This window comes from Jaculus jaculus, chromosome 3, assembly GCF_020740685.1.
Source record: "Jaculus jaculus isolate mJacJac1 chromosome 3, mJacJac1.mat.Y.cur, whole genome shotgun sequence".
NCBI classification, from domain to species: domain Eukaryota; kingdom Metazoa; phylum Chordata; class Mammalia; order Rodentia; family Dipodidae; genus Jaculus; species Jaculus jaculus.
The window spans coordinates 100,663,917-100,677,279 of NC_059104.1; the positions used below are offsets into that span (position 1 = coordinate 100,663,917).

General features: G+C 47.6%; 1 protein-coding gene across 1 annotated transcript in view; it reads left to right on the forward strand.

Moving 5' to 3' along the window:
- Positions 1–7,257, forward strand: part of Cadm1 (cell adhesion molecule 1) — a 371,074-nt gene extending 363,817 nt beyond the window's left edge. The window contains exon 12 of the mRNA XM_045144994.1: positions 2,504–7,257. Within this exon, the coding sequence (XP_045000929.1) occupies positions 2,504–2,541 (38 nt within the window). The 3' untranslated portion in view covers positions 2,542–7,257. The remainder of the gene's footprint in view (positions 1–2,503) is intronic.
- The last annotated feature ends 6,106 nt before the right edge of the window (positions 7,258–13,363 follow it).

Genomic DNA, 13,363 nt, shown 5'->3' on the forward strand with positions numbered 1-13,363 from the left:
GAAGAGAACAGTATTCAGTCCATGTCCATCACACCGAGGCAACTGGCTTTCAAGTACAAGATTACCCTTGACTGCAAGAAATAGTTGCTACTTGGAGAGAATGGTTTGGGCTACTACATATGTGGACACATTGTGCCCCTGTGAATTTTGTCATAGAATATTTAAGGACCACTTCTGAACATGATTCATTACCATAGTTATTCCAAGCTATGTGCCATGCAGTATGTGTAATGTCCCCACCCGTCCCCTTTGTCTGTAGCATTAGGCTCCACAGTCTGCTGTTCCTACATAGCAGGGATCCCAGCAGTTCACTGACCTGAGGCAGACATGAGGTGGCACCCTGCTACACCGTTGACCATCTAAGCTCCACGGGGCACGCAGATGAGATGGTGCCCACAGCAGCACACCATAGCAGGAACTTGATAAGGTGTCTGCTCCTTCAGGCCTGCTGGTCTAAGAATAAAAATTCTCCCTTCCTCTGGAGAGTTTTCACAAATGTTTGGCCCTGTTGGTATTTTCAAAATACTGAAACCCTGAGGTGACATTTGGGTGTTAATTGTTACTACTCTCACTGTCTTCTGTTTATGTGAAATGTAGACTTGCTCCTCAGAGAACTGTTCCTTTGAATGCCATCCAGAGCTCTCAGGCAGTCATGCGGTCACCATGCAACAGCTAGAGAGTCCACTCCAAAATGGTGCCCCGAACTCTAAATACCTTTTGGGCCTTTCTGTTGTTGTTTTGGGTGGTTTTGGGGTTTGTTTTTTTTTTTTTTTTGTTCTTGTTGGTATTTTTAGAAGTAGGGACTCCCTCTAGCCCATACGGACCTGGAATTCACTATGTGTAGTTTCAGGGTGGCCTGCAATTCACAGAGATCCTCCTACCTGAGCTCCAGAGTGCTGGGATTAAAGCCGTGTGCCACCACGCCCAGCCTAATACACCTTTTTGCCAAAGTGTCAAATACACAAGCATAAGCCACATTCCTTCAGAGTGAAAGTAGCACTCAACCACGCCTATAGTGCAGAAAACCTTGCAAATGTCCTGACCCATTTACAAAGAAAGTAGGGACTCTTGACCATTACCCAGATGACCCTGTGGCTAATATACTATGGTCATGGCAGGTACATAGAGGAATCTCAGGAAGCAGTAGGGTTAGAAGAGAAGCCAAGCACCCATTGCCTGAGTTTCATGTTACACTGATGCTCAATTTTAAATCTTGAATGTTTTAAGTCCATCCTCAGCTAGGTAGCTTTCAACATAGCCTTGAGGACACCAGCCTGCCCACCCTGAGCTTAGCGCCACTGTCCCATTATCCTGAAGAACCCACTGGAAAGGCATGCTTCTTCCCCCTTCCCCTGATGAACTCTTGATAATGGCTGAGAATAAAAGCCATAAGGAAGCATTGCTATCATACATCATAAGGGGCCTTCAGAATGAGGTACCATGTGTTAGCAAAACTCAAGTGATGCTCCTTGCCTTGTTTGTGTTCCCCTTGAAAGGCTGAATGGGCCTCTAGGAGGAGCCACAGGGTTAGTTGCAGACCCACACCCTTACACCTGGTAGAAAGAGTGCAATGGATGCTGGGGTCATGGGAGACCCCCAAAGGCCAGACTTGAAAGCAAGAATCTTTTCTGCTTTCCAATCTTCCAATCCTCAGCAACAAGACACTAACATTCACAAGAAGCCCTATCTGCTTGAAGGTTTATGTGTTGATGGTTCATTCCTGAGAGAAAATAAAAAGTGTATCTCCCCTAGTGGTCATTGATGGGAACTACAACTTACTCTGTCACATTTAAATTCCTTTCAATCTGCTACCTTTTCTGTTGTACACGTGCATGTCCACCCTCGCCTCCCACTTTGCGCCCTCCTAATCCTTTGAAGTGTTGGTCTGGGAGAGGAGACCGCTATGGAGGGGCAAAGCAACCCATGCTCTGTGCCAGGACCTCCAGCTGCCCTCCAAACACGCACAGGCTCACAGTCATATTTCAGACATGCCTGCCTTAAATCTTCCTTAAGTGCTATCTTCTCAGGTTAATTAATCACCAGGCTTAAACTTGCTGTTACCAGCAGGAAGTCCATCCTGAAGTCAGCAATGTTACGATTGCATCTTCTAATACTGTTTATCCTGCATTAGTGTTTACTTAAGGGGAAAATTGATCCGTAATTGATATTTCAGTCTTCCAGAGCTGGTGTTGGAAGAGCCTAATACAAGCCTTTAATAGCAAGCAAATATTTAAATCCCTTAATGGTTGCTGAATATTGAAATGTGTGACTTTATTACTCTTTTTGGTTTGTTTTCTCTGTAGTTGTGTATTTCATCGTTTAAACTTGCAACGGATGCTGGCAGGCTCCAGTCTAGCTAATCCACAAAAGCTGCTTGCCCAGACACAGCAGTCCTGATTAAAAAGTATTGCTATGGAAGGGAGTCTTCTGCACTAATCAGTCTCTGTTAGCTAGTGACGAAATCACTATCCATCTCTCTCTCTCTTTCTCTCCCTCTCTCTAGGCCTGTTTTCTCTAACCTCCTCTCCCAGAATAAAGTGATGGGGGCAGCTATAGTGTTGCAATTAGGAGCATGAATCTTTTATCGTTTGGACAAGGAAGGGAAAATGCCATTACTGTCAACTGAAATGTCCTACTTGGGTTTTTGCTCCTACTTCGCTGCCAAAGCCCATTGCTGCTGCTGAAAGTGTATAGCATTCACAGCTGTTCTTGATGGCTTGATTCTTAACAGCCAGAAATGTAGCCCGGGAGATGCTTAAGACAGCTTATGGAAAATAATAGATTTCCTTACAGAGACACCAATGCATCGAGAAGGGCCTGGAGTCACATTAGAGCCAACTAAGATCACCAGTTCTCTCCCTTTCCGGCTTCAGTCATAAAGCCTCTTGCAAAAACACGCAGGCCCTCTTGAATTCTCTGTTTTCCTGGTTGGTTTCTATGAGCACCCTCAAGTCTCTGGCTCTGGAGCCCTTGGTCTTGGCACTCACCCACAGCAGCATGAGATCCGAGAAGCAGAGCCTTCAGATGCTGACAGAGAAGATGGAACCATTCCGTGTGGAGAAGAACTCCCAGGAAAGCCAGCCGAGGCAAGCTGCAACCAGGTCCACCAGACTGGGTGCTCCAGAGGCAGACGGCTATGGTGGAGGCCACCACTGCCATTCCAGCATGTGGGTGGCCCCCTTCCCCGTGTGGCCGTCGGGAAGGCCCAGAAGTCATTGTAGGTAGCTCTGCTCCCTTAGGCTTGCAGCCCCGCCGTTGTGCCCAGACTCGCAGCCCACCCTTAGTTAGCAGCCTGCGGGAAGGACACTCCTTTGGCCAGTCCAGAAGGGAGTGGCTTCTCGCTCACAAATACTGGGAAAGCTGCGAGGACAGAAACACCTTCAGGCTCGCGGCTTTCAGACTGTTCATACCAACGCACAGAAAAGCCATGTGCCTCTCCCATCGTGCCTGGAAGGAAAGGTAGAGGGCGTGGCCGGCGGGCACCGGCAGATCTCTCTCCCTTTCACGCTAGATGCAAGCCATAAGCACCCTTAGCCCAGTGCCACCACTCCCCCGCTGTTTTATTCTCAGCTTCTCCTAAATGGAAACCATTAATCATACTAAATTGTGCAATGATTCCACGATAGAGAGAATGCTGATGGCAGAAATCATTCTCCTTTGTTGTGCCAGGCAGGCGCAAGGCAGAAGGATCGGCCTGTCTTTTGCGAGGGCCTGGCTCCTTGCAAATGCTGACCGTGTGTTTGCCCAGGCAGCTGCCTCTATGCGCACAGCTTATTTTAGCATCAGTCTAAGGCACCCCAACTGTTGACAGAAAACAAGGCACCCAGCCACCCTGTCTTCATTCTGAAGACTGTCAGGAAGACTTGTATCTCTCCGTAAGCACCCCCTGAAGTCTTTCCCAACTGGGGTGGGACTCATGCAAAACCCAAGGTGGTCACAGATAGGGGTGAGCTGAGAAGGTGAGCAGTACTTCTGCCAGCTGAATTGCAGAAGCAGCCAGGTGTGGGCACCAAGGAGGCTTTTTGGCTTTTCAGAATCTGATGTCTGCTTCACTCTCGACAAGCCTCTTTGTAAGCCACCCCCTTCTGAATTAGAATCATTTTCCACAAGCTCTTAAGCGATGATTAATGCCACGGCTGTTTTTAACAATCATCCTGCCAGTCTTAAGCTGTAGTCATTTTCAATAATTTGGAGTGCTCAAAGGCAAGCCAGGAGTTTGTTGACAACAAAACCCATAAGAGCACAGCCAGGCAGCCACAAAAGATGGAAAAGCAGAGGGACCATTTGGGCTTAGCTGGCTCTCTGCTCCCAGAGTTTCACCACTAAAAGTTTGATTGAACGCTCAGAATGCATTAAGGATCCAACTGTGAACATGGCTCGGCAAGAGGGCTGCCGGCCTGGCTTTTGTGGGAACAAATGAGTAGCGTGTGTGGAGGCTTCCTGGTTTATTTATGGACATGTGTGGTTCATTCATGCAGTCCCTGAACCAAAGCACCTCGTTTGTCTTCCCCCTGCCAACCTTGAAGACTGAGAAAGAAATGCATTTCCTTTTGCTTTGTAGTTGTTTTGCAACCTCACGAATGCCAACCAAATCTCTTGGCCAGGATTTGGGAGTCCTGCTCCATGATAGCCTCTGATTGTTCCCCAGCCATGTATATGAAACTAGCCCTGTCTTTTTCATCTTGGTAAATTCATGTGAGTTTCCATCTGTTTGAAAAGCTCAAACCAAAGGAAGCTGTGGCTTGTGATGTCTCTGATCTCAGATTTCCTTAGACTGGACTTCAGTGACACATTTCTAGTGCATTACTTCCTCTGGTAGGAAAGGGTTATCTCTGGGTGACTGGATTGTAACCCTAGGAGTTGGGTGAGATTGATAGTTACATCCAATTCAACACTCACCACACTAGCTGTCACACTGGGTGTGTGGCTAGCCAGGGAGAATGGACTCCTGGTAGAGCTAAGGGCTTTCATTCACTGACTTACAATAAACGCCCTTTGACCATGAATCACAGCAGGATCCTGGGTCTTTCTCCTAACCCAGCCCGAAAGTATCCACCATGCACCCGTTCTCCACACTGAGCCCCGTTCTTCTGGGTAAACTGATTTCTCGCAGGCAGCCTCTAGAGCTGCTACAAAAGATATCCTAAGAGGGGTTTCTTGGCAACTTTTCAAGGAGCTCCCCCACACATCCTACTGCTGGCATCTTGCCAGGGTGCCTGCTTAAGGGTCTTGAAGCTTTGGGACAATAAACTTTTTCCCATATGTACTCCTTTCTTACCACCACGGGCCCCCAAACTAGAAACTTCAGCCTCACTTCTCATTCTCCCCTCTCACTGCCAGTAGTTACCACTTCCTGTCCACTGCCCCCCAAGTATCTCAAACTTAATCCAAACATGTCATTTGCATGTCACCGGCCTAGTCTAGGCCTCTAATCTTCAATAAAAAGATGGTCAGCTTGTTCATGGTTTCACATCCCACTTCCCCAGCCCCATTGCTACACTTAACCTTACCTGCGCTTGGTCCCTTCCTTGCTCAGGAAACGCTCTTGCTTGACTAGGGGCTGCTGCAGAATCAACCCAAGTGCTCACAGCCTGCCTTCAACTCAGTCTGGCCTTCAGTCCCACCCCGTGACACCACCTACATGCTCTCCCCTGACCTATGCACCTAAACCCTACGTTAACATTATTCCCACCTCTGTGCCTTGGAATATTGGGAGGTGGGTGTCCTTGAGGCTATTTCCTTGCACTTGCTCAACCTCTCATACCTGAATCTACATCCTTTCTGTCTCCCTCAGTAAAACAGTAAAATTCCTTGAAAGTTACTAAATTCAATGCAGCTCTGCATCTCCAAAGCCAAGTGCAGTATCTAGCCCTGTCTCAATAAATTATTGAATCAGATTCCTTTTTACTCCATCTGTGATTGGATCGGTCTTTCATCTGTCTCTCTCTTTCCTAGAAATAGCTGGGAAAGGCCTGTTCCCTTTCCTCTGTTTAACCAGTAATTCTGAAGTTTCTTGTCACATTTGTGCTGGTCTGGTTTTGGTTTTGTTTCTTCCTGTCACAGTCAACATGGTCCCCCCACCCTGCCCTGCTTTTTATTTTATCTATTAAAGGTCTTAAGTCCAATGCCTACATTCTATCTCCAGGGCTGATGAACATAGTTGAGATCTGAACAAAATAAATAATAAATAGGAGCTCCAAAATGCAAAGATAAGAAAGCTGTCCAATCAGATGTATTAAATGTTTTATAAGATATTTATAAAACAAAAACAGTGTCCATCAACCAATGAGCTACACAAAACCAGTAAGCTAAACTGGCTATCAGTTATGTGGGGTTACATGTTTTCTGACACCGTTTGAACTTCAGTCGGTAGAAGGTCTAAGCTCTGCAAAGGTTTCAAAGTAGGCCTGTCTTTTCTCTCTCTTTCTCTCTCTCTCTTTCTCTCTCTCTCTCCCCTCAACTCCTTTCCCCACCTATCTGTTGTTTTCCTTCTTCTTTCCTCCTCTCTTCCTTTTGTCCTCTCTACTGCATCTTGTGCCCCCTAACTCTGAGCAGATACACCATAAGTGAGCAGTGGCTCCCCTTTGCAAGGATCAAACCCATACACCTTGGGGCTCAGCATGGAAACCCAGCTGCCCAGAATGTGCACAGAACACTTCAGACATTCATCAGCAATGGTTCTCCTAAGTTTGGCAAGGGCGGTCCATAGCTGGATCTGACCTTCTGTAGAGCAAGTTGTCAAGATGGACACCTTGGGCATTGAGGGCAGGCTTTTCTGCCCTGCTGCTGTTTCCAGGTTTGGGGTTTTATTTGGTGTGGGGATGACATGGTGGGGGAGGCTGGTGGTGATGAACTATGATTCCAGGAGTAGCCAGTATTCATGAGTAGGGTTTCCAGCTGTGCATCTGATTCAGCCCATGACCTTGGGCAGGATCTGCCTTCCTGGACCTCACTCTCTGTCTCTAAAGAGCCTCAATTGTAATTTCCAGTTATTTGTTTGTAAAGTGCTTTGATTTCTCCAATTCAAGGCACCGGTGAAGAGCAAACATCCCACTGTTGTGGTAGGACATTTAAAACTCCAAATAAAATGCACTGCTTGCTCTTGCAATGGAAATTAAAACACTGTAATAACTGATGACAAATATTCCACTGTTGCTTCATGGTGTCCTTGCCATCTTGAGACCATCCAATTTTTTCCCCTTTTTAAAAAAAGTAAATAAAGGCTGTCTTGTGAAGAATGTCTTTCCATTTGGTAAATGATTTTGACTTGTGTAATTACTTGCGTGACTTTTCTCAGCAACTTCACTGAGCTGAAAAAGCCCCAACGCCCCCATCCCTTCACCACAGCCTCCCATCCATCTCTGGTGCTCCTGAAAGGAACTGCAATTAGGATGCAGAAGCTGCATGGAGCAGGCATTTCTCTACATTGAAAGTTGGGGCTCTGATTTTGACTCCCCGCTTGCTGGAATGGGTGAGTCAGCCCGTTATTAAAAAAACAATTATGCTGTTAAAAAATCAGGAGCTCCACAAGTGAAGAGCATCGATTGGCAAGAGCTGGTCAGTTATCACCAGAAGGTCCTGACAACACACTAATAGGTTTTTCTGAAGATCCAATCAAATTTCCTAGGCACAGGCTCGAGGTGTTCCACATGGGATAATGCTTGTCCTGCGCAGTATTGATTTTGATGTGTGGTTTGCACTCTCTGCTCTCTTACTGACTCGCCCTCTGCTGCTGTGGCTACTTTATTTTTTTTTATTTATTTTTTGGTAATAAAGACTTGAGCTTAGTATTTCATGTTACCGGTTGGGTGGGGAAGCCTTGCCTGGGACCTTCTTGGTACTCTGCCCTTGAAGGCAGATGCAGCATGGCTATTTCTGCTCTGTTTCTCCCCGACCTTATGGATCGTGTTCACATAGCTGCTTCCAGCCCAGCCAGCAGCTCCTTTCCATTAGAAAGCGTTCTGGGAAGGAGGGGACGAAGCCACTGGCAGTCACAGAGGTGTCCAGCCCCAACCACCACCAATCTAATAGCCTGAAGAAGACACTGGTGGACCCAAGGCATACATGTACATGTGGGGAACAGAGGAGCTCTGGCTGGGCTCTGAGACGGATCTAAGGCTACCAGACTCCTGTGTACAGACACTTCACAAGGGTTTCAGAAAATAGGACCCCATAGGGGCAGAGATTTAGCCTACCCTCAAGTAGCCAAGCATTTTGCCCTGACAGAGTTACATCTTTCTGTTGTTTCATGTTTTGAAACAGGGTCTTTGCCATGTAGACCAGGCTGGTCCTGAATTCATTGAGTAGCCCAAACTGGCCACAACCTCTTAGCAGTCCTCTACCTCAGCCTCCTCAGATGCCCACTGCTGCCTGCTCTGGGGGAAGGCACTGCACCTGAAGCCAGCAGACCTGCATGTAGCCCTGTGCTTTACTCCCTTCTACCAGGACCTCTGTTAGCAAAGCCGAAACCTGGTGCGCATCTCACACAGCTTTTGCGTGCCCTCACCAAAGGACACACCTGGCACATCATAGGCACTTTAGAAATGGTCACAGGGCTGAAGGGAAGGCTTAGCGGTTAAGGTGCTTGCCTGTGAAGCCTAAGAACTTAGGTTCGATTCCCCAGAACCCATGTAAGCCAGATGCACAAGGTAGTGCATGTGTCGCATTTGTTTTCAGTAGCTAGAGGCCCTGGCATACCCATTCTCTCCCTCCCTCCCTCTCTCTCTCTCTCTCTAATAAATAAATAAAAATAAGATACTAAAATTTTTAAAACAAAAATAAAAGGTCATAGCATGTACCCACCATACCTGGCCTTAGTTGCATCTTCTTAAAGGAAGGGATTCCATCTTGGGTTAATGTCTAATTCACACAACATTTATGCACCATCACCAATCTGGAGGGAGGCAGTGCAAACCTGCCGAGGCTAAGTCATTCTGCCGAGGCATTCTGCTGAACCTGGGCCCTAGCCCCTTCCATGAGCATCCTCAGATGGAAGGACCGTGTCAGGATGGAGATAAAGAAAGCTTCTCAGGTTTGGGAGATGGCTTAGCAGTTAAGACGCTTGGCTGCAAAGCCAAAAGACCCGGGTTTGATTCCCTAGCACCCACGTAAACCAAAGGCATGAGGTGGCGCATGTGCCTGGAGTTTGCAGCAGCTGAAGACCCTGGCATGCCCATTCTCTCTCAAAAAAAAAAAAAAAAAAAAAGGAGCCAGGCGTGGTGGTGCACACCTTTAATCCTAGCACTCAGGAGGCAGAGGTAGGAGTTCAAGGCCAACCTGAGACTACATAGTGAATTCTAGGTCAGCCTGGACTCGAGTGAAACCTCTACCTTGAAAACAACCAGAAAAAAAAAAAAAAAAGAATAAAATAAAATTTAAGAAAGAAAGTTTCTCAGCCACCCCATGGTCATTATAGTTAGGAGCCCCAGCGTGGCTTCTTAGACCCATTATGTTCATATTCACCTCATCCAGCCAGCCTCTTCCAGCAGTTAGCCTCATTAAAGGCATTCCTTAAAGCCCAGCCAGACTGCACTGAGCATGTCTGCTCATACCACCTCCCTCACTCCTCTTGCTCAACCTTTGTTATATTTTGTCTTTGTAGGGTTTTTTGTTGTTGTTTTGTTTTTGATTTTGACTTTGTACCATACTGACTGGAATTCACTACATAGTCTCAAGGTGTCCTCGAACTCACAGCACTCCTACCTCTGCCTCCCAAGTGCTGGGATTAAACGCCCGGCTGTTTCTGAGGCAGGGTCTCGCTCCAGTCCAGGCTGACCTGGAATTCACTATGTAGTCTCAGGGTGGCCTTGAACTCACAGCTAAGCCTCCTACTTCAACCTTCTGGGTGCTGGATTTAAATGTGTGTACCACCACATCCAACATGCCCAACCTTTTGGTATCTATCAGCCAACCTGAGTTCAAGTTCCAACATCACTTCGTGAGCATCAGCTTGGAGCAAGTCTCTGAGGCTGTTTCTTCTTCCCTAAATATGTACTTGACACCAGCTGGAGGGAGCAATGCAGGTAAGCGTGCTTCCTAGCTACACAAGGGCCAGCTGTAGGTTATTGTCAAACTCCGGGACTCAGATGACTTCCTCTCAGAGGCTTCGTAGACCCCTTCAGATAGCCCCTAACCCATCACCCCAGCAAATATTCCCTGACACATGACTATGGCTTCACGCATTTTTCTGTTTCTAGTGTTTGTCTTGAGCAGCAGGGCCATGTCTTCCACTTGTCTTAGATTCCTTACAGCCTGACAATATGCTGAGCACACTGTGGCTCCTCCTTGATAACTCCTTGACTTCCCTGGGTATTTATTGTCATACAATTTTTAGTCTATATTGCTTCCCACCTAGGAAGAGACTTAAATGGAATCTGTAGCTTTGGTTTAGTTCATCCAATCATAGAATATAGAATGTTAGATCTGCCGCGCACTCCAGAGCTCACATGCAGTCCAACCTCCTCGTTTTACAGACTTCAATTCCAGGCGGCCTCACAAAGGAGTACGAAGTACTATCAGCCTTGGAGATGTTGGGATACTGACCCCCCCATCCTCCACCAGCCAAGACGGCAGAGCCCAGTTAAGGAGGGAAGGGCATTTCAGGAGCATCAGCTGCAGGGCCTTTGAGCTGGTATGAACCTGAGCACAGAACTCTTTTAACATGCAGATGAGCAGGCCCCACCCACTGCTGCTGACTAAGCCCTCTGGGGGTGGGGCTTAGCAATCACTTCCTATAGGTCACTAGGTCACTCAGATGCCCACCCCTGCCTGCTCTGGGGGAAGGCACTGCACCAGAAGCCAGCAGACCTGCATGTGACTGCGCTTGACTCCCTTTCACCATGTCTCTGTAGGCAAAGCAGGAACCTGGTGCTCACCAAAGGACACACCTGGCACATAGTAGGCACTTAAGAAATGTTCACAACATTTGAACTGCCACTTGTCTTGGGTGAGTGGCTGAAAGGCTGATTGCAAGGCTGATTGAAGGACATGCAAGTTTCATCAGCTTCATCAGGAAAGACAAATCTATTAAGTGGCTAAATGCATTCTGTGAGCTACACAGAGAACAACAACAACAAAAAAAAAAGCATGGCACAAACTGGGGAAATGAGGCAGAGCCTGAAGGCTAAGGTTTTGAAAATGAGACGCTCATGGTCCCGAGCCCACCCCAGCCCTGTGAGCCCCAGGTCATGTGACATTCAGGGGCATAAAAGAACACATTCATTCACTCAGCAGATATTGGGGACCTCTCCTCTGTGGCAAGCAATGTGCTAGGTGAAAAACACACAAAGCAATAAGTCCCCTAAGCTCCTTTGGCAGTGTCCCAGCCCCCTTATGACGGAAGAGATGTGTGGCCCTTCTGGACGGAGGCTGCCTTTTCCTGGTTCACACACCAGTCCCCGGCCTCCCTCTTCCCTGATGCAGCCAGCGAGAAGGCCAAGTGTTCAATGGTGTACCCCTGAGGGACTGAAGCCTCCACTGTCCTGGATCGTTGAGTGACAAAGCCCGATGCTCACTCCATGATTACTCACGTGCATAGAGACTTAACAATTCCATTGTATAGCCCAACCTCTCCAGGAGAACATAGACAGTGCCATGACATGCTCTCCAGTCGTGTGGACAATGCACACCCTCCATCACTTCCTAATAGTGCCAAGCTAGGCAGCAAGCCTTCAATATACAGGCTGCGGGGGTGGGGTGGGTGGTGACATTCTAGGTCTAAACTATGGCTGAAATCTTCTCTGGAGAGATGTAAGTTCTCTCTGAGGCTGAATGAGAATTATGTAGACAAAAACGGGGGAAAGGAGGACTGGAGAAATGGCTTAGGGGTTAAGTGCTTGCCTGTGAAGCCTAAGGACCCCGGTTCGAGGCTCCATTCCCCAGGACCCACGTAAGCCAGATGCACAAGGGGGCGCTTGAGTCTGAAGTTTGTTTTCAGTGGCTGGAGGCCCTGGTACACCCATTCTCTCTCTCTCTCTCTCTCTCTCTCTCTCTGTCTGTCTGTTGCTCTCAAATAAATAAATAAATAAATAAATAAATAAATAAATAAATAAAAAAAGAGGGGAAAGAAGTCAAAGCCAGACAAAAGGAATAGCACATAGAAATACAAAGACAGTGAAGTGGGTGAAGATCAGCTCAACAGGGTTAGAATGCGAAGGCGAGCATGGAGGGACAGAGAGCGGGGCTAGGACCAGCTCCAGAGAATGTTACACAACAGGCCATGTTTAGGACTTCGGCTTTCATCCTCACACAACTGGCGAAATGGAAATCTTAAAAAGACAGTGACAGGAAATGGTGCCCTTTCCACTGCCCTGAGCCTCAGCCGCTTCACCTGTCCAGTGATAGTGAAATGACAGCCTAGGGGATGAGGAGATGGCTCAGTGGTTAAGGGTGCTTGCTTGCAAAGCCTGCTGGCCCAGTTTCAATTCCTTAGACACACACATAAAGTGAGATCTAAAAAGTGATAAAATGAGTATGTTACACCTTCAAAGGATGGTGAGTGTAGCAGTTACTGTCTCATTCCTGGAGGGGAAAAAGCAACGCCTGACCAGAAGAAGCTTATGGAAGGAAAGGGCTTACTTCCAGTGCCGATAGCTGGGGAGCAAGCATTCAAATACCCGAGGCCATGGGGGACATTCTGTCTGTAAACCAGCAAGGATGGGATGAAATAACCTGGGGAAGACCCAACACATCATCAAGCAATAAGCACTTTAAAAAAACACTCCAGCCATTTTCCTTGTCTGATCCCTCCTGCTTAGAGGGTACAACCAACACAGGCACACTGGTGTATCTTTTGTGTGAGATACCAAATCTGCAGGAAGAAGCTGTCACACTAAGATCACAGCTAACACTTGCCACACACTTACCATGACCCTGTGGGCAAATATGATTGTGATGACCCATTACACAGGTGGAAAAATCCAGGCATAGAGTGGGTAAACCATGTGTTCAGATCACACAAGTGGTAAGTGGCCAGGTGGAATTGCAACCTGACTCCAGGTTTAGGCCCTTACTTCAGGGACTTCATCCTTCATCAGAAGGCCTTACTGAGTCTTCGGAAGCCATGGGATGTTAGGGCATCAAAGCAGAGAGGAGGAACAGCTCTGGTGAGACCCAAGGCATGAGTAGAGGAAATAAGCACAAACTGCCTATGAGAACTAAGTTTCAACTCACCCAGGGCACCGCCCACCTGTAATGCATCTGCTCCAAGCCACCTTCACCTTCCTCTGGGGCCCCTTCTTAGAGAAGCTACCTCCCAGCACCGCAGCCTGCCAGGTCCCTACACGGAAAGAGCGCCGGGCCACATCAAGGGTGCCATTGAGCCTGGTGTGTGTTCCAGGGTGCAGCCTGAAGCATAGAATGTCCG